General features: G+C 38.8%; 2 protein-coding genes and 1 long non-coding RNA gene across 7 annotated transcripts in view; 2 read left to right on the top strand and 1 right to left on the bottom strand.

Annotated features, from left to right (window-relative positions):
• Positions 1-5,495, top strand: part of LOC111343127 (adhesion G protein-coupled receptor D1) — an 18,321-nt gene extending 12,826 nt beyond the window's left edge. For 2 of the 3 annotated variants that reach the window (XM_088751519.1, XM_088751521.1), the window contains one exon: positions 935-1,589. In XM_088751519.1, the coding sequence (XP_088607645.1) occupies positions 935-1,056 (122 nt within the window). In that variant the 3' untranslated portion in view covers positions 1,057-1,589. Of the gene's footprint in view, positions 1-934; positions 1,590-2,852 lie in introns of those variants that run through there. The other variant, XM_088751520.1, reaches the window with a different exon arrangement.
• LOC111343122 (APOBEC1 complementation factor) lies at positions 2,801-15,656 on the bottom strand. 3 transcript variants are annotated; one of them, XM_022950263.2, is made up of 10 exons: positions 14,888-15,656; positions 14,263-14,431; positions 10,432-10,651; positions 9,237-9,435; positions 8,172-8,261; positions 7,862-7,960; positions 7,231-7,348; positions 7,051-7,143; positions 6,038-6,285; positions 2,801-2,972 (listed from the first exon to the last, which is right to left on the bottom strand). In XM_022950263.2, the coding sequence occupies exons 1-9, from the start codon at positions 15,635-15,637 to the stop codon at positions 6,038-6,040; spliced, it is 1,986 nt and encodes a 661-aa protein (XP_022805998.2). In that variant the 5' UTR covers positions 15,638-15,656; the 3' UTR covers positions 2,801-2,972. The 3 variants fall into 3 exon arrangements, with proteins under 3 accessions (XP_022805998.2, XP_022805999.2, XP_022806000.2); XM_022950265.2 differs by lacking the exon at positions 2,801-2,972 and having other exon boundaries at positions 6,107-6,285; positions 7,221-7,348; XM_022950264.2 differs by lacking the exons at positions 2,801-2,972; positions 8,172-8,261 and having other exon boundaries at positions 3,094-6,285.
• A 5,292-nt stretch (positions 15,657-20,948) lies between these two features.
• On the top strand, positions 20,949-23,891 carry LOC148735513 (uncharacterized). The gene is made up of 2 exons (XR_015998248.1): positions 20,949-21,336; positions 21,643-23,891. It is a non-coding gene; the product is annotated as an uncharacterized LOC148735513 (long non-coding RNA).
• Positions 23,892-26,178: the final 2,287 nt, after the last annotated feature.

Genomic DNA, 26,178 nt, shown 5'->3' on the forward strand with positions numbered 1-26,178 from the left:
ATAGAGCGAGAATAGTCTGGAAGGTTTTTAGTTCAAATTCTTGCACCCGATTCGCCTTTAATCTACCGCTTATAAGCGAATCTAATTATACCAAATTACCGCATACATGCTGATAAAGTAGGACCTATTTACCTACCGAGATTAGATTACCGAGAACAAAACAAAGGCCAAAACAAAAGAAAACAAAGGAAAACAAAACAAAGGAAATGATTTCAGAATGTCTTCGGTATCGCAGTCGCACTTGACATGTGGCAAGGTTCAAGCGAAAGAGGAAAATTCATCGCTTTTACATCTGGTAAAAAGAGATCATGGATAAAATTCCACGCGTGAAGATTACTGAAGAACAGAAAAACATTCTCAAATCATTTCCTTTGTTTTGTTTTCCTTTGTTTTCTTTTGTTTTGGCCTTTGTTTTGTTCTCGGTAATCTAATCTCGGTAGGTAAATAGGTCCTACTTTATCAGCATGTATGCGGTAATTTGAGAATAAATAGATTCGCTTATAAGCGGTAGATTAAAGGCGAATCGGGTGATTCTTGGGCAGGTGGAGGGACTCTGATCTTGTAGCACCTTTTTTTTTCTTTAACACCCCATTGTTTTAGTTAAAACTCTTTGTTTACCGCTGTTTCGGGAAAGGTTGTCGGAAAAAAGGACAAAAGTGCACGCGATATTATCGAAGTGTAATCTGGGTATTCGGTAATCGATGAATTTCGATAAATCAAATTCATTAATTAGTTAATCAAACCCACGATGCCTACTTCCTTACAGCGACGTTTTCCCAGGTTTCCCTGAAATCTTGAGGTCAAGGAACCGTGACCTGAAAACTACCCACAACACCTTTAGGGTTTCTTGTGTGCACTTAAACACTTTTTGTGTTACACCAGTAAATCTATTGATCTCATTGCCTTATGTTTCCACCTCGACGGTTTTTTTTAGTTCAGAGTGCAACCATGACAGCCACAAATCAACACGGAGGAACATGTAACCTCGCCAACGATGCCAGGGAATCCAAAATATCAGAACCAAAATTGCAGACATGGATAGCAGCTGATGTGTGATAGAGTATGAAATGACTGTGTACGTGACAAAAAAATTTAAAGGGGCTCTGCTAATTAGGTTCTGTACTGCTTAAGTCTATGGCGTTGCCCCGTCGTTTGATCAGGAGAGCTACTGTAGTCATAGATCCTGATCATAGAAGAGAAAGAGCGAGAATCTGTAACTCAAAAACAGTCAAGTGATACTCCTTTTTAAAAAAAACCCTATTTTTGAGAGCTTTGAGGGCACGAATAAATATAATTTTTATCAAGGACACGCCTCAGGCTAAGAGTCAGTTGAGGACCTTTTCACCTTTTCTAGTTTTCTGTAACGATAAACCTGCGAAAGACTTCATGGAAGAAAACTACGCATTGAATTAATGAATTACTAGTTGACTAAGTGTAGGAGACGTGGTTATCTGCACTAGCGCGCGGGACTCCGGGCCGAAAATTGTGGATTGTATTTTAAACCAAGCACGTTCTGTTACTGAAATTTCCTAACATGCCCCCTTGATTAGTTCTTTAGCACGAATAAACTTATTTGCAATCTTCCACAATGTACAGTGTGTCTGTAGCCGAATATTGACGATGCATAAGTAACCAGTTTCATTCTTCGAGTTCGAGAATTTTCGCACCGAAACGTTGCGAAAATTACCCAAACAATGTGTGGGTTCACCTCCAGTCCCTCCGGTTTATTTTATCTCCGATAGCTTGGTTTGTGCCACTGTGATAATATATACTGGCCTCCTTTAAGAGTTTCCAGAGCTGTCGTTTCGAGCCTGAACTCTTCGTTTATTCGCTCTGACAAAAGGCTGGCGCCGAAACGTCTCTTCGCGGTGGTCAACTCAGTTTATAATTATCTTGTCCGTACTTCCCTCCAAAGCAGCACCAAAGTTCCTTTAATATATAGATTTAGCCAAGCCTAAAAGCGGAGCTCCCAAGTTCGTAATACTAATGATAACATAAAAGATGTGCTTTTGCCAAGACTTGCCTGAGACACCCTCCCTTCGTTTTGATAGTCTTCCCTACCCTACCCGTGCAATCTGAAGGCACGTACGTACGCTCGGTCAGTCACGTGACAACCAAACGAAAAGAGGTTGACCATATTCCATGGGTATGGGGCTCTGCCCCACGTGCGCCCCGCTGAAAACGTATCCCCTATTATGTTACATTCGGTTTTCGTTCAACCAGAAAAGCAATATTACAAACTATGATTTGATCCGAAGAACTGACGACAAAGGGTCGCTACGCCTGAGGAGACCTTTCGGCGAAAAGTAGGTTACTAAGGCAGCCCATCTTATGAAGACTGATCGGCGCATAGGTCATTAGCGCATGAACACTAGAAATAAACCACGCGCGTGGTAATATGCACTGGGGACGATGTGTGCGCGCGCCGCCGTGTACTAATTATGACGTCACAATATAAATTAAGATGAACGACACGTGTCGGAAGAGATCAGCCATAAGACAGCTAGGTAGCTAACTTTCACCTAAGCAATTTGGTAATATCAACTAAGTTGAAATGGTAAATTGGCCACCGTAAAAGAGTTCAAAAGTTGACGTTTCGAGCGTTAGCCCTTCGTCAGAGCACCACATAGTGGCAGTCTCCTGGGGAGTGAAGGCATAAGGCAAACTGAAAGAATGGCAAGTTTCCTACATCTGTGTTTACCTAGTTCTTCCCCTTTTCTCCTGTATTGTAAATTAAATCTCTTCTTAATGGGATGATATTATTTACTTGTTTCGTTGTCTATTTTCTTCCTCTTGTTACTTCCTCTCCTTCAATTTTATTTTTTCAAAGCCAGCGTTTTTATATTTTACAGTACCCACACGGACGAAGGTTTACGCGAACAAAATTCTGACTGCTGGTCAACCATGGACTAGGCAACCTGGCGCTGTTCAGAGAGGAACCGAGCGACGGAAATCGCAGTTACCCTTCCGTCCTAAAAAACGACAACAATAAGGTGAGAACTTAACTGCTTAATAATGCATAAGAACTTGTGGGAAAAAGTATATGCACATTACTTCTGCGAGTTGAACACATCAATCAGTACAGACAAGAAATACACGGTACCGCATGTGGGATTTTATTGGTGGCTTATTGTACCGTCATTTGTACTATATTATACTACATTAATAATTATTTCTCTACGAATTACTCCTTATCTATTTCAGTTTCATTCTTCTTCCCAACCCTGTGGTGAAATAACTGTAGCCTTAGGGGTGGCCACTGTTGACATATCACGGACCAAGCCACTTTAGAAAAGCTCCCTTAGTTCTTCACCTCACCTCCCCTCTCATAAAGACATACCCGTCAAAGTGGAGTGAAACTCGCAATTCCCTAAAAGAAAAAAACAAAACAAAACCGGCGAGAAAAAAAGAAAATGAAAATAATCGAAAGGAAAATGACGAGGAACCTTAGAAGGCTAACACGTTAGGACATCAAAGGTAACATGAAGAGCTTTAGATTACGACGGAAAGTACAACCAGTTCGGTAGCACTCAGTTTCGCTACTGGATTTTTTTCACTGAAGAAGGTTGAAGTCTGAGAAACTTAGGAATAAAAGCCTTGGTGCTTTAAAATACAATGGCAATAAGAAGTAACCTAAATTTAAAAATACAAACATACTTACAAAACTACGGGAAAAAAATTTGTGCGAGTTCCTCCATTCTCTTCAAGTACTCGCCCTTTTCCCTTTAAATTTACTTCCTAACATTAACTCTTATAAAGAAATCAAGCATTGTATCACCTAATTAATCGAATAAACGTACTCTTCACTATCCTACGCTATATTGTACGAAGATCAGGCTCAGTGGTTCGGCACCGCATGGAAAAATTGTAAATAGACCAGCCCGCGTTGGTTTCTTTAATGGAACTCGAATTTGTCACGCGAAATGGAGCTTTTCAATACCGTTCTCATTTATGGTGGATTTAATCGCCGTTTTTCTTTGGCGGCAATATTAGAATAATCGTCCTATAAACAAAGTAAATTTAACCCCAGAATCGATCGACCCTTGCCATCTTGACGAACAAGAGGGTTACGGAAGGCTCGAAAAAATCTTTCATACCGCCTCTCTTTCAGCAAATGAACCGTTTGTTAGTTTTCTTCTGTGAAGCAATCTGGGCTAGACTGACAATGACTTTGAGATCCGTACGGTACGTTTTGAACCTAGGTCGTTAACGTTGAGCTGCTCGCAGTAAGGCTCTAAAATAGATTTCCTTGAGCCCTCCCCTCTACCTCTTGTTCACAATCAAGGAAACTCCAAGCGAATTTAGATATGACTCGATATATGATTCGATCGTTCAACTGTACACGAAATGGCATGGTACCTTGTAGTGAAAATATACAGTGCGTTGATGAACGATGCATTGTGCAAAAAAATTGTTCACAATATTGTACTGGAGTGTTGTCCGTCATTTCTCTCACTGCAAGATTGGAATTCAAATTACATTTTACGAATACTTTTAGTTTGCCGACACATCTACATTCATCCTTAAACTCGGACAGAAAGCTTAGAACGACTCTCATTTTAACAGAAAAAAGATCTTAACAGTTGTAGGCTTCAGGCCTGGGAGTAGTTAAATAGGACTCTACTTTTTAGAGCTTTCGTTTTCTCCTTTGCCTGCCATGAGCGACGAAGACAGAATTTCTCCTCGCATTATCAATTCAATGTCAACAAACAAGTGACGAGAATACAGAAAAATATAAGTAGTTGAACTAGTACCAAATTTTTCAAACTAACATCATAGGAATCGTATAGCAGGCAATACGGAGATTACCAAAGGCGTCTTAAGAGCGAACGGCCTGGTTTTTTCTTTCCCCACTTGAAATTTAGTTTAGTTTACTATTAAGATCTTCTTCCTCCAAAGTTCAAGTGTGCGATTTTTCATTATTTATGAATTAAACTACCAGCATGGACGAGAACACTCGCACAATATTCCTGTGGCAACATGTGTGACAAAATAGTTTTAGTATTTACACCAGCTCTTAGGCAATTTCAGTTCCATATAATTATGACCAACAACGAGCCTTGTGTTTGTCTATAAATATCTGAGTTTCTCTAACAAAAATATAAACTAAAATTTTCTTTCTCTCTCTGTCTCTCCCACTCTCTGTCCTTGAAACGACTTAAAATGGATATGGAAATAAGACAATAAAATAGCGAACAGGACGCAAGTACGAATAAATTTATAATATTGAAATACGTTTTTGTTTGACTCTTGGAAATTCTTCGTAAAATTCTGTAAAACCATGATCTTAAGCAATGCAAAAGCACATTTTTACAAAACAGATCTAAAGCTAGTCTTAAAATAATCAGAGAAAGCAATATTCTGACATGGCTGTTATTTTTTGGCCGTAAACAGCTCCAATTTGATTCCAACATACTACTGCCAATTCACCCCAAGATGACAAAAAAAAAAACCCTGATCACGTTAATCTACAGAAAACATTCTACGTGTACATATGGCATGACATTGACGCAAAACTTCATTATTCTAAACAAGGATACATTACCGACAAAGTTTGAAAACCACCAACAACTGAAATATTTCTGAAAAAATTTCTTGTGTGTCATAATCAATTGCATCTGCAATCATCACACACAAGAAAACTTAAAAACCAAACACTTATTACAGTATTGTAATCTTGTGTGTGGTTGGCCTTTTCCACCTTTGAAATGAGAGCCACCCAGAAATATTCCTGCATTCCATATTTAACATTTAACCATACACATTCTTCAAAGAACAAGTTCGTGCCACCACCCCAAACCCATTTAGGCTAAGACAGCGCATGCACAGGGTACATCTAGCTTCCAAGAAAACCATGATTCATATTCTGGAGAATGCATCCTATTGCTGGAAAACAAAATTTCTCTTGATCTTTGGTACAACCAGACACCTAAATGACCGAGAAATCTTAGAATTCTTGACAAGGCACATATACCCTGTGCATGCCTAGCCAGCTTATAACATATACGTGATTATTTATCTTATCAAATTTGAGCACCTAGTACTGTGGATAAATGTTCTGTGGATAGCCTCCCTGGTCACTGGTTGGGTATCCCTCATAACTTCCATACATCCCTCCATCTTGACTAGGTGGTACCCCCCCTGGCCATGAACCCTGCATCTTAGCGACAACTGCTGGTGGCGCTACACTAGTAGGGGCATTACTGATGGGTACATAGCCAGAAGGATAAGATCCTCCATCTACACTACTGATTGGACGGCCAGAATTCGGGAGGCTGTATGCCCCTGTAAAAAGCCAAATTTACAAATAATAAGCCTTTGATATCAAATCCTCTCATACATAACAACTAACAAAGCAATCACCTCCAATAATGACAGCAAATAAGAGAAGCTGATGGATAAATTTTGCAAATTCTATGCCGCACGACTAGGAGACTTCTCCTGTCATCTCCATACATTATTCAGACAACAGGCAATGAGAGAACTCAAAATTGTTAAGTAGAAGTTGTTATCTTGAACCAACACCAAATTCTCAAAATTACAAGGAAAGAATGTCGCAGTATTAGGAGAAATATATCAATCAGCTCTTTGGGATAAATGGGTTCACATGCATGCCAGTTCAGTTTGGGATGTTCTGTGGTCATATCCTCTAAGTTGATAGTTCACTGATTATTTCATAAAAGAAAATGAGAAGAAAGGTTTTTTCACAAGGTTAGTTCAGCACCAGTGCCCTCATTTTTGGTTCAACCAAAACAGTTCCCTAATTTAAAAATTAGGGTAAATACAAGATGTTCAAAGTTTAATTTTTTTTTCTCAAGCACCAACATTTTTTAAATCTGGACAGAAAACAATTAGGAGAATTCAATGGCAGTTGGGAAGCCAAATATCAAAGATCCAATCTGAAGATCTGATCCAAAGATCTGATCTATCGAATTTCAAGATGATTGCTGCAGCAAAACAAATTTTGACAGGTGCTTGGGAAAGGGAGCAGGCCCTTCACAACTTAACATGACTGTAATCAAATTTCCTAAAAAACATCTTGCAACAAACCTGGGGGTAAAGGGCGGGCTGCATACGCTGCTGTAGATGGAACTGGGGTTCCAGTAGTGGGGGGGATATCCGTTGCTGCTGTGGTAGTCACCACTGAAATGCAACATTGAAGAGATTAGGGGGGGGGGGGAGCTGAAAAAACAAGTATCCTTGAACTTGTTATTTATTACCTAGACATACCCTCTATTGGCACACCAAGCTGCTGAAGTGTGTACTCTGCAGCATAGCTCTTGGCCTCTTCTACTGTGCGGCACAGCTTAGGAGGCTGATACTGAGTAGCTAGTCCTGGAATGGATACCTAACGAGGAAATAAAAAAGGATTAACCATAATTTTAAAGCGCTAAGGTTGATTTTATTCAATTTGATGAAGTGAAAGTAACCCCAAAATAATGTGAAAAATCACCCCCTATTTTTATCAAATTACATGGCACCCATGTCACTTAAAGTGGAGCTGTCTAAGAGGCAAAATAATTTGGTTTTATCAACTTAGTTCATGAAGTAAACTGGCTGGAGCAGATGTTACTGTAGCGTTACTCATCTGCACGACTCAGCTATACACTTTCTTTAGAAACTTGTTGCCCAAATGGGAAACACCACAGCGTACACTATTGAGTTATGGATGCACTTGGGAGGTTTGCTAAGCACTCAAGAAGCTAGAGTCACTCGAAGCAATAGCCGAGAGCGACTCTTACGCTTCTTTCGTGCTTAGCAACCTCCCGCGCGCATCCATAACTCAATAGTGTACGCTGTGGTGTTTACCATTTGTTAACTTCCTTACACATTACTCTCAATCACTCAAGCCTTATCTTACCTTGTGAAGGAAAAGCTGGATGTCCTGTGGTCCCACAGTACTGTGCAGTGTGTACACAGGGCTCCCCCACTGGTTCTTCTGACAAACATCTTCTAGAACCTTTGATCAAGTAAACAAATATACAGTAATGAGCATTTGATTGACCGAGTTTCAGCTGTCCAATTTAGTGAATTAAATCAGAAAAAAAGCTTCACATGATGGGAAAAATATTGTTTGATCTTTTTTCAAAAAAACCAAACAATTTCAGTCTTCTTTTGCCTTTTAACAATGATGGAGATATCTACAAAAATGACAATGGGAAGCTTCCCACCTGAGCTGGTGATTTCAGGGCATGTGGCTTCAATGTCATGGGGTTAGTGGGTGTCAACTCCATTCCCGGCACCAGATCAAACATACGTTCCTACACCAACAAGTGAAATTCAAAAAGTCCAATTTTCAAAGTTGACACTCAAACTCTTACACATGGCACGTAAGTGTTCTATGCTTGTGTTTTGATAGGTCCACAGAAAATAAAAACTTCAATATAAAAAGAATTTAAAAAATCCATCGGAGGGCTTCAAAACTAAATAGATTTTTGGTATGGGAGGCACATTGTTTACAAATTTTACTATTCAAGTTCTTTTTTAAAATCATATATAAGAAATAACATTAAACAGGGTTCTTGTACTTTTTCAGGAACCCAATTCAAGGACTTTCAAGGACTTTTTAGGTCATTTTCAAGGATCTTGGCTCTCAAATTCAAGGACCTTTTGTATTAAATAGGAGCTGATAGAAAAAAACATTGCGTGACTTCAAGCATGTACATCAGAGTGATCATGTGTCACGTAACCAAGTTTATTTTCAATGCACCAATCAGGTACAAACTATGAATCACATGACAAACATCATAATCCGACACAGGATTTGAAAGGAAAACTGATTTTTGCGATTTGCGCTACAAACTTACACACTTAACACCGAAAACAAAAGAAGACTTTGACTTTGATTCATCTGCACTTATTTTCAAGGACTTTTCTTAAATTTTCAAGGACCTGACTCTAAATTCAAGGGTTTTCAAGTCCCTGAAAACAAAAAATTTAATTCAAGGACTTTCAAGAAGTGCGGGAACCCTGATTAAAGGAATAAACCTAGTAAGGATCAAGATCATTTCCTAAAATTTTCAGCAGTAAATTTGCACAACTGAGTCAACATTTTTAAAAAAATGCTTATCTGTGACATCTGTAGCCCATTAAAACTTACCAATGAGCTATAAGAGGCAACAATCACACTGAGTTTGACTTTGAATGAAAAGTAAGCATACTATCCATTCCCTAACAACAAACACCTTAATAAATACAGTAGAACTGTCTGGAATAAATACCAAATTATGGCAAACCTCTTGTCTTCCTCCTCGTTTGTTGTAGTTGTCTCCATACCAGCCTCCTCGCACAGCTGGGTAGTAGCTTCTAAAACCATTGAATGAATATCCACCTGGAGAGGGTAAATACACTCCCTTATTTCCTGCCGCCCTGCTACCAGCAGCTGAACGTCCTCTTCCTCTTGCTCTTACCATTCCAAAAGGAGACCTCACACCTCTGGATAGAAAAAAAAAAACAAATTAAAAACAAAAACAAAGGAAAACCATAGTACTTGTGTGTTTTTTATTCTTACACATGCCGCTCACACACAAAAATGAGCATCTCTGAGAAACATCTTCACTAGACATTTCGTGTTACAAAAACACATTTCTTGCAATATTCTTTGCTGACCATGGGTTTACTCCTTGCTTAAAAAAAAATTGCAGATGAAACATGCTCTGAACACCTAGAGCAGTTCTCTTGACCATTCAGAGGCAAAGCTAACACCACTGGTGACTTGATTCATATACTCTGCAGCTGAGCCAGTTTCCTTGGTTCAACTCTGTGTTCTCCTTGGCTCCTCATTACAAATTCTGCCCCCAATGGCTATTGATTGGTTATTTATTATTTTGATGTGACAATTAACAAATGGCTAACACCACAGTGTACACTATTGAGTTATGGATGCACACAGGAGGATGCTAAGCACGATAGAAGCATAAGAGTCATGCAAGGTGATAGCTGAGGGTGACTCTAGCTTCTTGAGTCTTAGCAAACTTCGCAAGTACATCCACAGCTCAATAGTGAATGTTGCCTTGTTTGCCATTTGTTTTATAACATAAAATGACAAATTGTTGCAAAAGAGTTCCCTTCTATTTAGCACTGAAATCTTCTGTAACCAAAAGAAAACAAGCGTGCAGAAACTGGTTTTTGCTTTTGCTCAATTCAGCAGCATACACCCATCAGCAAATGGTGCACATTAAATTGACCTATCGGAGCGTGTACTCTACTTTAAAGGGTGAAAGCTCCTAAAGAAACTGTGGAGCTGTGTCAGTGGGAGTAACAAGGTAATTGGTTACATCAACTAAGTTGAAATTGTAAATTGGCCACTGTAACGAATTAAAAAGCTGACGTTTCGTCTAAGTTATGTTATAATATCCATTTTTTAAAAGTGCCCCAGGCAATGTACAATAAGCACAGGATTAATAAGAAATCAGAGGTGAAAACTCCTACCCCACTCCTGTTGTCACGGGAGCTCCATACATAAAGTACTGACTACCATAGCCTGGAAAACTATATCCAGGTGCAGTACTTGCTGAATACTCATAGGGGGTAAAGCTGGGATATGTTGATACACTCATGATTGCTTTTGCTGCTGCTTTAGCTTGACGATGGTCTTTATCCACAGGCTTGGCCAGCGTTACTTCAATTTCATTTCCATCCAGTTCTTGACCTTACACAAACAAACATCATTGTTAGACTCTTGTTCATTTTTAATATCATTCTCAACTTGGACAAGTTTAAATTTTACCCAATATTCAACAACGATCTCCAGCATTCAAACATTGTAGGAAATAAATCAGGAAGAATAGAGCAAGGTTCAAGCACTTGATGTTAAAATAAAACTGTGCCACTAAAATAAAAATCCTTAAAATAACTTTAAATAAGTAACACTGCTTAATTCCCGTGAGTGACCAAGACATCATTTCTTCTTACAATAATCAGTACAATACCAAGTAAACAGGTGATGAAAATATAAAAAAATATCAGTTATGTCAATTGTGGGATTATCAGTTGATCCAATACCAAATTCCCTGACATCATAAGAATTGTTCGGCAGACAGTAAGGAAATAACTAATGAGATCTTAAGGGTAAGAAGATTAAAAGATATTTGTTTAAACAGGGGCTAGGAAATATATGAGTGGATAACCACAAGACAGGCTTGTAGGGATGAACTTGTAGTTTATTTGTCTTTTTCCTCCCACAATATATATATATGTAATTCAAACTGACTAAAATGAAACACTAGATTCCCTGCTACTCTGAGTTTCGTGCTTTCGGACTTGTCAGACAGATTATATATATATATATATATATGAAGGCGGAAACAGTACTGTCTGCAGTTAGTTATATATACATATATAGTAACCAAGGTGCAATTTTTTCCTTCTTTCCACAGCAACCAAAATGGAGTGCTTTTGTGTTGACAAAAAGCTACAGCACTCTAGCCTATATCGCAAAATTTTAAAAATGCCCTAGCAAGTGGATTTCTGTCCCCATTTTCCAGTTCCAGGGTCAGATTAGGACTGTGATCCAAAAGAAACATTCTATCTAGCTTGAAAGTTATACTTTCTAAGAATTTTTCAGAACATACATGATCCCCCCTCTCTAAAAGAAAGACACCACCAAAATATTAACACATTCAGTAAAACAAGAAATTCCACATCCACAAACATTCAAGTCAATTCATTTTCATATTATCACAACTCACTCTTAACTAACAATTATTATTAAAAACTAGATCATTGGATAATGCAATTCAAGACTTTTTATTGGCTTAGCCATTATGGTATATCAGCCAATATACCATAATCTACAAATATGGTAAGCGTACATGTCAGCTTAAAATTAAAAGAGTGCTAAAAATTTAATAATTTAATTTAACGTTTTTAATAAAACGATTATTCCACTCACGCTTGCTATGCGCCTCGTTGGCTATCTATCATCTCATATCCAATGCACGCTTGTGGAATAATTGTTAATTAGTCTATCGTGTAGTTCCTCTATATATAGCTCAACCACTATTTGAAGACAATTCTTGTAAAGAATAAGAAAGCTGGTAAGATGGTAAGACATTCCTGATCCTAACAGTGTGCAGGACACGTGTCAAATATGAACGTCATAATGGGCCTTGCTCACCATAGAGTCTCTGCGGCTCGTTGGTAGAGCATCAGAGTATGGAATCCAAAGGTCTGAGGTTCGATTCCTCATGGGGACTCGGAATTTTTTCATTGTCCCATGCTCGTGACAGACAGAAAACATCTCTCTATGTTACAATTCTTTCTTGCTACAGTATTGTTCTTAAATAGAATATTATGAAAATTAGTTCCTACAGAACACATACAAAAAATAAAATATTCAGGTATAGATTCCCACAAAGTTTCCAAATTGAGAGCAAAACCAATTCGCACTCCATACAAGATTCCTCCCTACTTTAATTTTTTTCATTTGGCATTTAACTGAACAATTTTGAAGAGCAGAAATTGTCTGCAAAAAGTTTTACCATTTTCACCCTGACATCAAGGTGCATGTTCTCCATAATATTTTTTTATGTATTTTTAATAAGGTTCTACCAAAGGAGAATTTGTTTGACAGTTGTGAGTTTATTTAGTTATCATTTCTTTTATTCTTGTTACTTAAATGCATGATTCAGAAATGATAACATACAGAGAAATTAGATGCTTGTCACTACTTGGGCTAAAAGGGAGGCAAAAGGTTAAACAAAGAGATAATTCACTTTCACTCCTATATGGAATCCAGAGTGATAAAAGTTGGAATAATGTGTAATTGTACAAAGAGCAATAAGCACCTGGCATATAAAAATCATACAAGTGAAAAATGAAATTAAAAAAAAGATGTGATAATTTTACTAACTTTAATCAAAATAAAAATAATTTTCATCCTAGCTGTAATGCTATATCAACAAAGATGAGGTAATAAAAACATTTATTGATCGAAAACATTCTTAAACCTCTGAAATTTCTCGCTTACATCACAGCAAGAACTATCATCTTCACAATTTTTTGACGAGATAACTTTGCTTAATAGCTTGACCGTTGCGGTGAAAACACTGATGATTCCTTTAATATTTAACGTTAACATACAGAAAACATAGCCATTGAAAAATCCATAGATAAAATGCAATTAAACTTAGACGATTCTGTGTTATAAGACGTAAATTGATCTCATTAATTCGGGCCTTTTTGTGCAAGTGTTGAAGGAATCAACAAAAAAGTCAAACAGCAGGTAAAAAAAAAAAGGACTTTTAAGGTCAAGGGTAAGTGAAAAAAATTCATGAATCCGCGAGAAAAAAAAGTGCGTCACATAGAAAGGGAGTTTATTAATAGATGTGGGTTTTCGCATTGGATTACAACCAGTTCGGACGACAAAAGCGCTTCCGGTAGTTTTCAGTTTAAGAGGGTTCTCGTTCTCTATGAACATAACTGCGTCAGGAAGCATTCGACGTTTATGTAGTCAAAATAGAGAAACAACAAGGTAGTTTTATGAGATAATACACGAAAATTATGAAAATTCTAGAGATAGAATCATTTTATTCGTGTTCCAATGTGAATTCGCACGACTTCCTACGCCGCCATTCAACAGCCAGAAAGTTACATCCTTTCGTGTCATGAGAGAATTATTTCAACAGATGTTCACGAGTGTACCAATATTAATTCTCAAATCGGTGTTTCCTTTTTTCAAGGAAAGGTTAGTGATACCGTGCCGACTGAACGGAAAGATCGAAATTTTGGACCTCCAGTTAGAGAAATAACATCTGTATCGAATGACTTAAAAATATAAACAGAGGCACGTTCGAAAGTGGGGTATTTAGTTTCACATCACTAGGGTAACTGCTATGTAAGGGAAAACGCACGTAGCTAAAAAAAACTTGCAACTGCTCACAGACAAGTAAGAACTTAATAATCCCCTGCTTTAAACGGCTACAATGTTTTCTTTACACGAATTGAGCAGGAAAAGATCAAGAGCTCGATCGAAACAAAACATCGCACGCCGCTTCATGCTTCAGCTTCACACGAGAAATTTTAGACCCCGAGGAGTTTTTTTTTCACAACACCCGCGAAACAAAAGTTAGGAATTGAAGTGTGAAATTTTTCATTAAGCTAAACAATGGAAATAGAAAACAAATGATTCTGGTACACAGAAAGGAAGCGGGTTCTCGTTGACCGAGCGCGGGGAATGTATTCACAAACTTCATCAAACCCTCCCTTTACCTGTTGCAAAAGTTATCGATCCACAAAACATAAACATGAAACTTTTATTACCGTTCATGGCCTCCAGTGCTGCCCTCGCTTGTTCCTTCGTTCGAAAGTGAATAAAACTGTAATCTTTAATCTTCTTGACTCGTTCAACATCGCCAAACTTGCCGAAAACTTGCTCTATCGTGTCTTCCGTTGTGCTTAATAGAAGATTTCGGGCGTAGAGAACTTTCACCTTGAAAACGAAGCCAAAATGGTACGAATTAAATCGATAGGTTGCGGTTCTATTGAAGTAAAGCGGCCGCTGATAGCTTTGTATTGAATCGCGTTCCCGACATAATCGTCCCGAAACGACAAAAGACTACACAGAGTAACTAATTACTTCAATAAAAAGCTAATGCTTAACAACGACAGACACAAGCTTCGTTGAACAAAGGAACACGGCTAACACGACATCAACAAATAAACTTCTCAACAGCGCACAAACGCATCACAAAACAAGCACCAACTGTTTTGTTATAAACTCCCGCTGGATTTACCCAAAACAAATTTCAGGTCCGCCAGCCAACACAAGTAGTTTAAAAAGGAACGTAGAAAACCGGCGACATGGCAAGAGCCTTTCGAGCATCGATTGGGGGAGGGGCAACTTATGGGTAACGATGTAACACAGTAGTAAATATAAATTACAAACCTGATCCATAATTTCTTCGTCGACTTCTTGCTCTGGTTCAGCCCAATCTACAGCAATCTGATGTCCCCAGAGCTGTATTTTACCCGTCATGAGTTTTCTCCTGGCCATAGCAGCGTCGCGATGCGAGCTGTACTCGACGAACGCAAAGCCTCGGTTCTTCGTCTTGTCCTGCGCCGAAGGGTAAACAATTACGTCCACAACGCTTTCTGTAACTTTCATCATTTCGTTCATGATCTCGTCCTTCTTTACCTTCTTAGGAATGCCTCCTACAAAAAGCCGGCAATTGTCTACCGAGCTACAAACCCCGATACATTTCCCTTTGCGAATTTCGTAATTGTTCAATGCCTTGACACTTTTCTTGGCGTCTTCCTTGTTAGTGTAAACAACGAAAGCGTATCCGCGATTTTGTCCGTTAAAATCCATCATGAGTCGGACCTCGTAGATTTTGCCAAAAGTTTCAAATACTGGAACCAATTCATCCTCGTACAAATCGCGAGGAACTTTGCCTACAAAAACTTCACATCCACGTGGAGGGGGAGGTGCATCCCAACTCGGTGGAGGTCCATATCTTCGTTGCCCGTTGAACTGCCGTATTGGATATTTTGTTCTATTCATCAGCTCACGTAGAGCTGCTTCTTTAGGCGTTCCAGCAACTCCATCTGTACCTCTTTCGGAGCCCTCTTCAATCTTGGACGCCATTTCTTCCCCCATTTGTCGAGAGCTCCGTGCGGTGACTTCGTTGATAGTCATCACGTGTAGTTATGAACTGGTACATATACGCAAGCGCTCTGTCTAAATACAACCGTGTCACGTGAAAGGTGACAGGCTCAGCGCGACCCCATCAAGAGCGAACCAATGATCGCACGAATCTCTTTTACAAATTAAATGCAATCTAATTTTGTTATTACACAGACCAGTTCTGTTTGTTTGTTCGATAGATTGCGCGCTAGTCTAACGTCAATGGAAAGTAGTAAAAAAATTGGCTCCGTTTTCAAAAGTGTAAATTTTTGATAAGCAGAGTTTGCAACGTGACGAGGCTCTACGCAATACGCTTCGATCGCGAATAGCTGACGGATTTTAAATCTCTTACAAGTACATTGCTGGATCTCAAGCATTTGAACAACAAACAAACGTTGTTTTCTTTCAGCTTACAACGCATTTTGCCAGCTTCTTTTGTTTATTCACCCTAAAACTATGGGGTTCAGCCAGTATTATTTGGTGATGACCCTACGATTCACGCCCCAACTTGTTTCTCATCACACAAGACTCGCAAATCCCTCGTGACTTATACATGCTCAATTTACGTAACCGATGGGTTTTTCCCTTGAGTCACGGTAGTTCCGAGAAACTAGAGCTCAAAGTCTGCCCTCAACAAGTTTTTTCCCTTAGAAGGTCAACCGCAAAAATGACGTATTCCTGATAAATGTCCTATTTCAGTCGGTGACAAGCTTAGGCACATGGTTCGCCCTTTGGCCACGAAAATAGAGTGTTGAAAGATAAGCAGCCGCTTTGGATGAGATCAATCTGGTGCTTGAGTCATCTACAATATAGTGAACGTGTAGTAACTCTTTTAGAGATCTTATGTCATAGAGGAGCGAAAAGGATTCACTTGGGAACTGTGTTCTATCGTAAACAGTTGAGAACATTAGTAATTAGTACCACAAATTAAGGTGTTTTAAACGAGCGAACATACAAGTTTGCAACTGATTGAGTGTTTTGTGTAAGACGATTAACGTCGAATAATGAAATGAGGCCATTTATTCTCTTCAGATAAGAAAAATGGTGAAATGGGAGAGCGTTTCTCCGGCCAGAAACTTTCTATTCTGTTGTGGGGAACGCGAATCTCTTGGAAACGAGGCGAAAAATCGTAGTTCTCTGGACAAAATGCATCAGAGATTTCGCCATTAAGAAACACTAGTATCAAGTTTCTAGCAATCATGAAGGTGCTTAAAGCTTTGTTCTACCTTGTAGAACAAGTTCAATTTGTTGCCATTTCGACAAATGTTTGATAACAAACAGGAGAGCTCAATTATTGTGCTTGAACAGTTGTAAGGTCTCACTTTATTAGTTATTGACATAAAGTGGCCGCAATTAATTCATTAAACAGGAGGTCTCTCTTATAAAGCTTGTGGCAAAGATACCGCCGTCAAATTTAGAGCAGTTAGTCAGGCGATTGACAAAACTCTTTTCAAAGAAATAAAATGACAGTTCTACCGTATCTGATTCTGTGATAAATTCATTCTTCTGTTGAACCAAAAGTTTGCAGTTGCCCTTGACGCCGTTCTGCGAGTAAGATTCAATTAAATCAAAAAATTTCTTTGTAATATCTTTCGCGTTATGTAGGGACTTTGTAAAGGACATTTCAAATTAGTTGAAACAATTCAAATTTGAAACAAAAGCATCAAGAAGAAATCGTATGGTTTTCTTCATGCACCGAATATACTTCCAAAATCCTTAATAACCGCTTTCTTGTGTTTTAATTCGAATTAGGAAATTTATCTTCAAATAAATGAACTATGAGCGAGGCCTGGGAGCCGTTGAGCTGAAATGTCATTCCGTCTGTCATAAATGTACAAAACTTTTTCCACACTGCTGATTTCAACATCAGAATCTTGTCACTAGAAGTGCCAGAGTTACTTGCTTCGCTTAAATGTTTAAACAGGGAAAATGGCAGAAGTTGAATTTGTAAATTTGCGCGTAAATAAATTTAAAAAGGAATGTAACTGTTAAGTGCTTTTCGCGATTTTTCCGATCCAAATTTCAAAATTTCTTTCCTGAATGATGAATGACTTTGGCAAATGTTTTTAACAGATTTTCATTTCTAAGAAACTGATTCAAGTGACCCATGACGAGTTCTGACAGGTTCCTATTGTGTCCCGTTTACACGGACTTCAATTAGGTAAGACAATCGACAACAGAAAAAATAAGTCCTGGCCTGATGCGCTGTTCAGCGAAGAGATTTTTAGTGCAGACATTTTTAAGTTAGTTCCAAGGTTGCTCAAAATATTTCATAGATCAATGATTTAATCACTAGAGCGGTTTATGTTTTTATCAACTCGTTTATTTATTTATTTATTTTTTTTTTTTCTCTATATGAAAAGACCTTTATTGCGTACTGATTATTTTATCAAAGAACAAATCGAAGAAATAAAACACCACCTTTCAAACAAGGAAACAAAAGAGGCAAATGATCTAAATTGTTGCGAGTCACCTACACCTTCAGCTGAGTGAGTGCGATTTAATTTTAATTGTGATGAAGTGCGGTGTGGATTTCAGGGTCATATGCTGGAGCAAATTACGAAATCGTTTCAAAAGGTTTTCTGAAATGTGCAAATGAGATTTCTACGCAGTAATTCTCGGGAAAACACATTTTATTCACCGATCATTTTTAAACGACAAAAGTTCTCGTTGTTTTTCAGGGTTGAAGGATTTGTTTTGACCTGTGTTGTTATCAGTTTAATGACGATCTTTTAAATGGCTTCAGTCCAATACAGCCGGGTTTAGTTGCTTAGTCGTGCCTATATTTAGTTTAGTTTGATCAACAAAGCCTTTCAGCGCACAATATAGGCCCGTTCAAATATGATGAGCTTATTTCTTTTGTTAGGGATTATATGCCTAGGTAAGATCACTGGGTCTTCTTTCAGTGGCGATGATGTAGTTGCGTATCAGTGTGTGTTTCGCGTGACTTCATTTCCAGCGATGCACTTTTTAAGGACATAAATCGAAACGTACATATCTTAGGTATTCCAGAGAGAGAATACTTGTTTCCTTTGCATCCAATTTTAAGCCTCTTTAAGCCCCTGCTATTAAACATTGTAAGGGGTTATCCATATATGGCTGTTGTTTTTGGGATATGTCTCGTTTACAGTTACCTTTCGGAAAAAGAAACTTGATCAGAACAAGTTCTAGCAAAATTCTGTCCGACTTCATGACGTGAGCAAGTCCTGGTTGCAGCCAAGATTTTGTTGCTGACCCCCTTCAGTTTATCATGGATCATGGAGATTGAGTGGCCGGATAAAAACTCACTTGTAAAAGGAACTCAAATTTCAGTCATGTAAGATTTCTCGGAACCCGTATAATCCTCAGCTGCGTCAATTAGGCCCAAAATCACAGAGATAATTTTTATAAACAAAGAAATGATCATCTTATGTTGCAGAAACTAAACAAATAAGTACATAGTATCTTTTACAAAGGTTAGGAGTTTCGTGTTACTGAACTTTAAGCATTGCCTCTTTTCATAGCACTCGGCTGTTTTCAGCTTCGACTCAACACAATTAAATCACCTTCAACAACAATAACAACTTTTCATCTATTTTAAATTAGATATAATCTGCTAAATCGCACAGGTGGCACTTAAGATCTGAATTGACAGCGGATGTAGCACTTATAAAGCTTTTAGAGGAGCGAGACACTCTGGAAAGCTATCGGCATCTTTTCGGTAAACATTACTCTTCAGCTCCCATCATGAGTGACCAAGACGGAATTTCTCCTGACCAGCTGCTGACAAAATCAATGCAAAATCAAGTAGACAAGTGATGATAATTAAGAAAAACATCAATTAGGGGTTCATTAGTTGATCCAATACCTAATTCTCCGAACTGAGGGTCCCACTGAAAACCGCCATGGCGAGTTGGGCTCCCTCGTTAAATATTATTATTATTATTATTATTATTATTATTATTATTATTATTATTATTATTATTATTATTATAACTAACCTCATGAAAGTCGTATGGCAGACGGTAAGGAGAATTACTTACGAGATCTTGGGATTGAAATTAAGAGATGTTCGTTCGAAAAATTCAGTAAAAGATGGGGAGCCGCGGCATGAATTTGGAATACAAGTTTGAAGAAATGGGAGAAGTAAAGAGGATAGAAATTAACCATGAAATACGATAAAAAGAACCGTAAGAGACGATTTTTGGTGACAACAATGGAACAATACTAACTGGCGTAAAATGGCGAAAATTGTAACCATTAGCCGTAAAAGCCATCACCCAATTGGGACCCTCGATGAACAGAAGCTGTTAAGAAGAAGAAGAAGGAACTGAAAAAGTTAATTTCACAAGAGAGGAATATACTGGAAAAAGTAAAATAAAAATGAAAACAGAGGATGAAGGGATTTGGGATAAGTTAGCCGGATGACTGCCTGTTCGTCGGGTTCTAGTGAAAAGAGGACTTATTAATCTCTCGCTTTTTCTTTTTCTTGTTTTGTTTATGTGTTGATTTTCCGTTCTATCTATCTGGATATCATACCTGTTTTGAATCAAGCTGGTGACAAAGCCACACGTTTGTTTATTTGACAGGAAATTACTCAATGTCATAGAAGTACACCTTGTGCTACGTAAATGAAAGGTTTACTGATATGAACTTGACATAGCGAGCGGCTTCCGTTTTACATAAGTGATAAGTTTTGTTCGGTGGGGGACGAAAAACAGGTATCTCCAAGAAAAAAAGCCAACGATGAACCAACGATAATACAAGGGTCAAGCGAAATATCACCGCTTCACCTTTACAAGCGCCCTTGGATTAGTGGTACGTGTTACTGGGATGCCTGTGGTCTTGGCGCAGTAATTTTGCCTTGATTCACCGTTGCCTCTGCGGTGTCTTCCAGCCTTTGAGGGGATTTTTTCATGTTGAAATCTTCTTCTCTATCAGGGATATTGTTAATTCATACCTTTAATTTAGTTTCAAACCCTCGTTGATTCGTCCGATACCTAAGTAAATTTTCGTTCAGTTCAAGTACTTTGGGGTGAATTTTGACTGAAATGAGTCCGAACTTTTAAGTCAGCGAAGACTCGTACATGACGAATCATCTATTTTAGAACCATCGAATCGAAATAAAGGCTCAAAGTTACATTAAATATGCATGAGAATTTTGAGAGACACAATATACGCGCACATCTCAGTCTATTCCGTGCAAACAAGTGCAAAAGATCACTTTAAAAGTCAAGTTATACGTTATATTATAATAAGATTACCGTTAAAGAAAATGCACAAATCATATAACAGCCCTTTCAAAGTGGAGCGAAGGCCAAGGCCATAAAAGTCACGTTTCAGGATTGCCTGTGGTTTTTCTTCGAAGGTCATACATTTTGGGAGTATTTTTAGTATAAAAAGAGACTGCTCGCCACGCAGCGTTTTGTCGAGTCAGTATGGTTATTTTTTTGTGTCAAACGTATAACCTTATTTGGAATGGTACCATTCGCGACTTGCCGCCCATGTTTGGATGTTCGTGAGGGATGGTGACGTAACGTGAACGTTAAGCTCTTAAAATCCCGCGATCCAATTAGCAGTTGTCCTATCTGAGAGGGAATTACGATATAAAGTCAGGGTGAAAGTGTCTAGCAGTTCGGTTTGTTTTGTCTTGTTGCTTCCATGTTAGAGTCCGTTGATATTGCGATGAGCAGTCCTATGTTATTTACTTCGAGGAGTTGTAAGGGTTTATGGTGAGTCACACTGATAACTGAAAACTGGAATTTAAAATTTGAAAAGTTTTGCCACTCATAGAGGGAACAAATCTGACATTCCAGCTGAGGTAACGGGTAATAAGGATTTTCGCTTAAAATAGATGAACTCTTTATGCTGACGTATTTACATTCAGGCTTAAGTTTACAAACGATGCGTCACGGTTTTCAGTCATTGAAGTTCGTTTAGCAATTATTGGTTGTAATGACTCGTCGTCCTTTCCTATCCACGTTCTCTTTTAATTTATTTTGTGTTCTTTTCGTTATTCCACCCAATAACACCATCAGTCTTCAAACGTTTTCTTCAAATCGACGACATTCAGTTCGGCGGCGACCTCAGGATAAAAATAGATAACAACAGTAAAAGTTCAAAATATATTGACACTAATTAGTAAAATTGGCATCGTGGTAGCCACATGATCAGTGGTTCCACCGGGCTCTTCCGATCCACTTGGCGGTCAAGTTTAAATACCAGCAGATGACAGACGATTTAATCAACGGATTCGTTATGGAGAGTCACGAGCTCGTGACGGGAAATACCGTGTTATTTCTTGAGTTGTAAAAACAAAACACAGCTGCAAATTTGCCGCCATCTGAGATTCACTTGGGTGGCCCAGAGAGGAACTGATGGAAAACGCCATTCTGTTTCACTTTCTTACGCCGTTGATAACTTCGTTCATCGCATTGAAGACGAAAAATTATCAAATAGGGACGATAATAAACCAAGAATGGAAAGGGATGGCCGAGAATGGCAATGGTGGCCATTAACTCGAACCCAGATCCTACCGTGTAACGGTACCTGTAGGACCTTACAGCTGCTTGGCCGTGAAAGGTCTGGGTACGAGACTAGGATGGTTAAGGATGGTCAACTGATGGGAAAGATAGAAACTGATTGCGAATGACAAACTTGAAAAATGAGTGTCGAAATTGGCGATTGGTTTTTGTTTTGCATCTCAATGGCTGAGAGGTTAGCATAAGTTCCTGACCAACCACTGAGGGCAATAGAGCAAAATCAAAGCAATCCCGGAGAGTCGCAATTACTTGCGCATCAGACAATTTGCTAATTTTTTTTTTCTTTGAGTTAATCTGGTTTTCATATGTCGAGAAAATCTCACAGGATCAGCGCTTTCATGGTTTTCCCACCGTCACAGATTTTCCCGATGTATTGGAAGATCGCCGGAAGTTTTTCTGAGTTCATTAAGGAAGCCATTTTATTTGTGATTATAGGTACTACAGCCAAGCAATATATATTAAAAGTTGATAGCGCGCTAAAACTATCGCCGACGTACCCCACAGTAAAAATAGGGGTTTTCATGTATCAGTCTTCAACTATCACCGATCATTGTAGAACTCTAGTACGGTCGTGACGCTCCGAAAAAATAGAAACCGCTCCCGATTTTCTCGATTTTTCGCCGACCATCCTGCATCCCAAATAACCGGGGATGTCTTCCTGCCATCGGAAAGCAGTTAAGTCCCCGACCATCTGAGGTTTTCCCGACATATGAAAACCAGCCTTTATCACCGGTGCCCTCCAACGTTTTTCCTTGTTCTGACTGGCCATTTTAATCAAACCGGATTTGGTCAGTTTCACGTCATTTAGTTCAAAAGCGTTCAATTTTGTGGTTTATTGAACCTTTCCTAAGGTTCTGAAACCTGTCATCTGAATGTTAAAAAAACTGTTTGAGCTCTATCTGCGCACCGGAAAAACTTCCCGCATACAACATTAAATCAAGAGAGTAGATTCGGTTGCAAATACTGTGTCCAAAGCGAGTTAGTACTCTAGCTTCTTCATAGGCCAAAACTGAAGCTAACCGACGCGCAGTTAGATGAAATCTTCGATTGGGTTTTTCAAAAAACAGACTTTCGAGCACAATTCAGAAACCTCGGTCAGCAAAAGACGGATTACAGAGGGAAAGACCAATTAATTTTAACCATTGAGCTCCCAGAAGATATGTTGTCGCAAAAAGGTTCTGAGAATGGACTTAGTAGTCCGCTAGAGGGTGTTATCTTGTCATAACACCGAATTTTCTCGATCGTCTGATTTGCAAAGAAATGTATGGCAGCCAATCGGAAGAATAATCAATTGGATCTTCGGAGTGAAGGGCTTAATTTTCATTGAGGCTTTAGTTTCTTCACGCGTAGCACTAGAGACTTCGCAATACCGTCACCTAATAGCAAAATTTGCGCGCGTCACGAGATCCCATAGCAACAGTAACTATGCCGCCATCTTGCATGCCAGGTCGCCAACACGTACAGTACCTAGGAAGTTGTAAGCGCGTTTGAGATTTTTGGTAATTTGGCGGTAGAATAAGAAAAAAGTTGTTTGTATTTGATTCACTACGACCTTCGGATTCCGCGCTCTGATGCTCTGCTAAAGGTCATCTGAGGTTCAAATCCTAATGGGGAATTCAACTTTTTTTCTTTGTCCTATTTTCGTGCTAGGACGAATAACTCGTTCTTTATGTTTTAAAATCTCTCTTTTGCGATGCGATGCTGTTCAGTAGTTTTGTTGAATAAATTTTTTTGTGGCCTACAAATCTTTTCCTTTTTTTATCATAGAGGTTGTTGAATTCTCCACAGCTCAGTGAGTTCGTTTCCCCACTGAAAAGTGAGACTTATACTTTAAGCTCATAAATCTCGCATTTACATCACGTATTCCATCGGGGGCCGCTAATGGAAAAAAATATCGAAACCTCCTGCGTAAGAATTGCTACGGGACGCTTATCTCGAATAAAAGTTCCATAGTAACTGACTTCGATCCCTGTAACGGACTTTGTACGGAACCAACGAAAAAGGAAGGAAATTATAAAATTATTCCAATGCACAAACACAGATCCTTCCACATACACTTTGCTCACTACAGCGCAACAGGGGAGAGCATTATTAAATTTGCAGAATAAAATATTGGTTAATTGATGACTCAATAACACAGCCATGGATGGATAAGCTGGCTGTAAATAACGCATCGTTTTATGAAATGAAATTGGAAAAAACTGTGGTCGTAGTGAATATATGATAAAAAATATTGAAGAACCACAAATCGACTGAATAATTGAAACCCGTAGCTTGTCTAGTCTGTGTATTCAAACACTAAAACCCTTGAGACTGAATTTAAAAGGTGTTTACAAAAAAATATATTTGCACGACAATGGAGAAAACTTGTGAGGGGAGTTTCCTTAGATAATGCATTGATCTAAGCCCTTAGGAGAATACTCAAAAACAATTTAAAAAATATCCGTCAATCAGCAGGAATTTGGTCTCCTGCAAGGAGATCCGCGGGGTTGAATCAAAGACGATCATCACGCGTAAAGGTAAATGTCTAACGATAGAAATTGAACTTCCTGCCGTCTGCCCTCGGGGGGCAAGTCATTGTTTACCGCCTGAGGCGGTTGATTTGTTACAAAAAAATTTCCCTCACTGGCAGTCAGTTTTCTAGTTTTATAGTCCTCCCTATACTCGCGACTACTAAGCCCCCCCCTCCGACTCCGACGCCCTCCCCCCACAGGCAGTAAGGGCCATTTTTTTTACATAATATAAGGTCTAATCCAAACCGCGGCTCTACGCAAGCAGTGGGCTTCAGGGATCCTCTTTGAGGGTTAATTAAATTAAATAAATGTCCTTCCACTGGTAGCTTTCGGTCTTCTTGACACTGTTCACAAAAAAAAAAAATTTTTCAGATAAAAAGCTTCGGCTAAATTGAAGATTAGAACGCAGTTTTAGACAACGGCTAAACTTTGTTTAAATAATCAGTCCGTTAAATATTTTTGGTATTTCTCTATATGCAGAGTTGATTCAAGGATTTTAGGCAAGTTGAGAGAAACTGTTAAATCTTGCCTTTGCACTGAGCAAACAACTAAACGCGACTTTTTGTCCACACTACCTCTAATTCTCCAGAGAGTGTCTGCCGTTATCACCTAAATTCTGAGAATTTGGATGTCAATCGAACAAAAGCCTTTAGTTGATATTTTCTCCTTAGTAATTAACAATCTCTTGGTACCGTAGGGGGGGGGGGGGGAACTCACTGACTGGAAAACTCCTGAGTCAAAGGATTCATTTGCCGGGTTTCAAGAAAAAAGAAAACAACAACAACAACAACAAAAATGCTTACACCAAACTACTTCTTAGCAATGGAGGGGAAGGTGAAGTTACCAAAGTGTACTATCGAAAAATTGGCCCATTATTCCTTGGGTCCTGTTCTTCAACGTGATAGAATTGAAATAAACGAGTTTATTGTCATCGTTCATTCTATCCAATTTCCATGTTTTTCTTTTCTTTAACTCATTTTGACTAGACTGCCCTTGAACACCGAAGAACTAAAACTCGAGGATTTTGCAAACATCACTGATGTTTACTCTAGGCCCAGATCCCGGCCGTGGCCGTGGGTATTCCTCCCTATGGGGTACTGATTTCTTGCAAGCGACAATCGGCAACATCGTCCTCCCATCCATTTTTCCTGGCTCATAAAATGGGTCAAATGGGCACTGAGGTAAATCAAGACTGAATGTGCGACCAGTCTTGGCTAAGGTCTTAATCGTGTATCATGAAGCAACGCGTATTGGAGGTGAAAAGCCTGGGTCCCAGACTAAAATTTAAACCAGAGTGGTACTCCTTCGTAAAAAATAACTTTCCCGTAAGAGAGCGCAAATGTCTGAAACGTAATATTATCATCTTACCAATCATCACCCCGCGCAGATGTTAGGGCAGGAGTCGTCTGTCAATGATCGAAATGATCCCTGGCCAAGTCACTGTTTCGTGTTCAGGAGCAAAGACACCTTACACTTAGAGTACCAGATCAACTTTGCAGCAGTCATTCCTGGATAATAA

The sequence above is a fragment of the Stylophora pistillata genome, chromosome 3 (assembly GCF_964205215.1).
Source record: "Stylophora pistillata chromosome 3, jaStyPist1.2, whole genome shotgun sequence".
Taxonomy (NCBI): domain Eukaryota; kingdom Metazoa; phylum Cnidaria; class Anthozoa; order Scleractinia; family Pocilloporidae; genus Stylophora; species Stylophora pistillata.

What these genes read in the sequence shown, in the direction of transcription:
- LOC111343122 (XM_022950263.2), bottom strand. Translation starts at nt 15,637, where the DNA reads ATGACTATCAACGAAGTCACCGCACGGAGCTCTCGACAAATGGGGGAA. An exon ending in CCCGTGACAACAGGAGTGGG is followed by an intron (nt 9,436 to 10,431) that starts GTAGGAGTTTTC and finishes TTTTCTATCCAG; the next exon opens with AGGTGTGAGGTCTCCTTTTG. An exon ending in AGCCCGCCCTTTACCCCCAG is followed by an intron (nt 6,286 to 7,050) that starts GTTTGTTGCAAG and finishes GGCTTTTTACAG; the next exon opens with GGGCATACAGCCTCCCGAAT.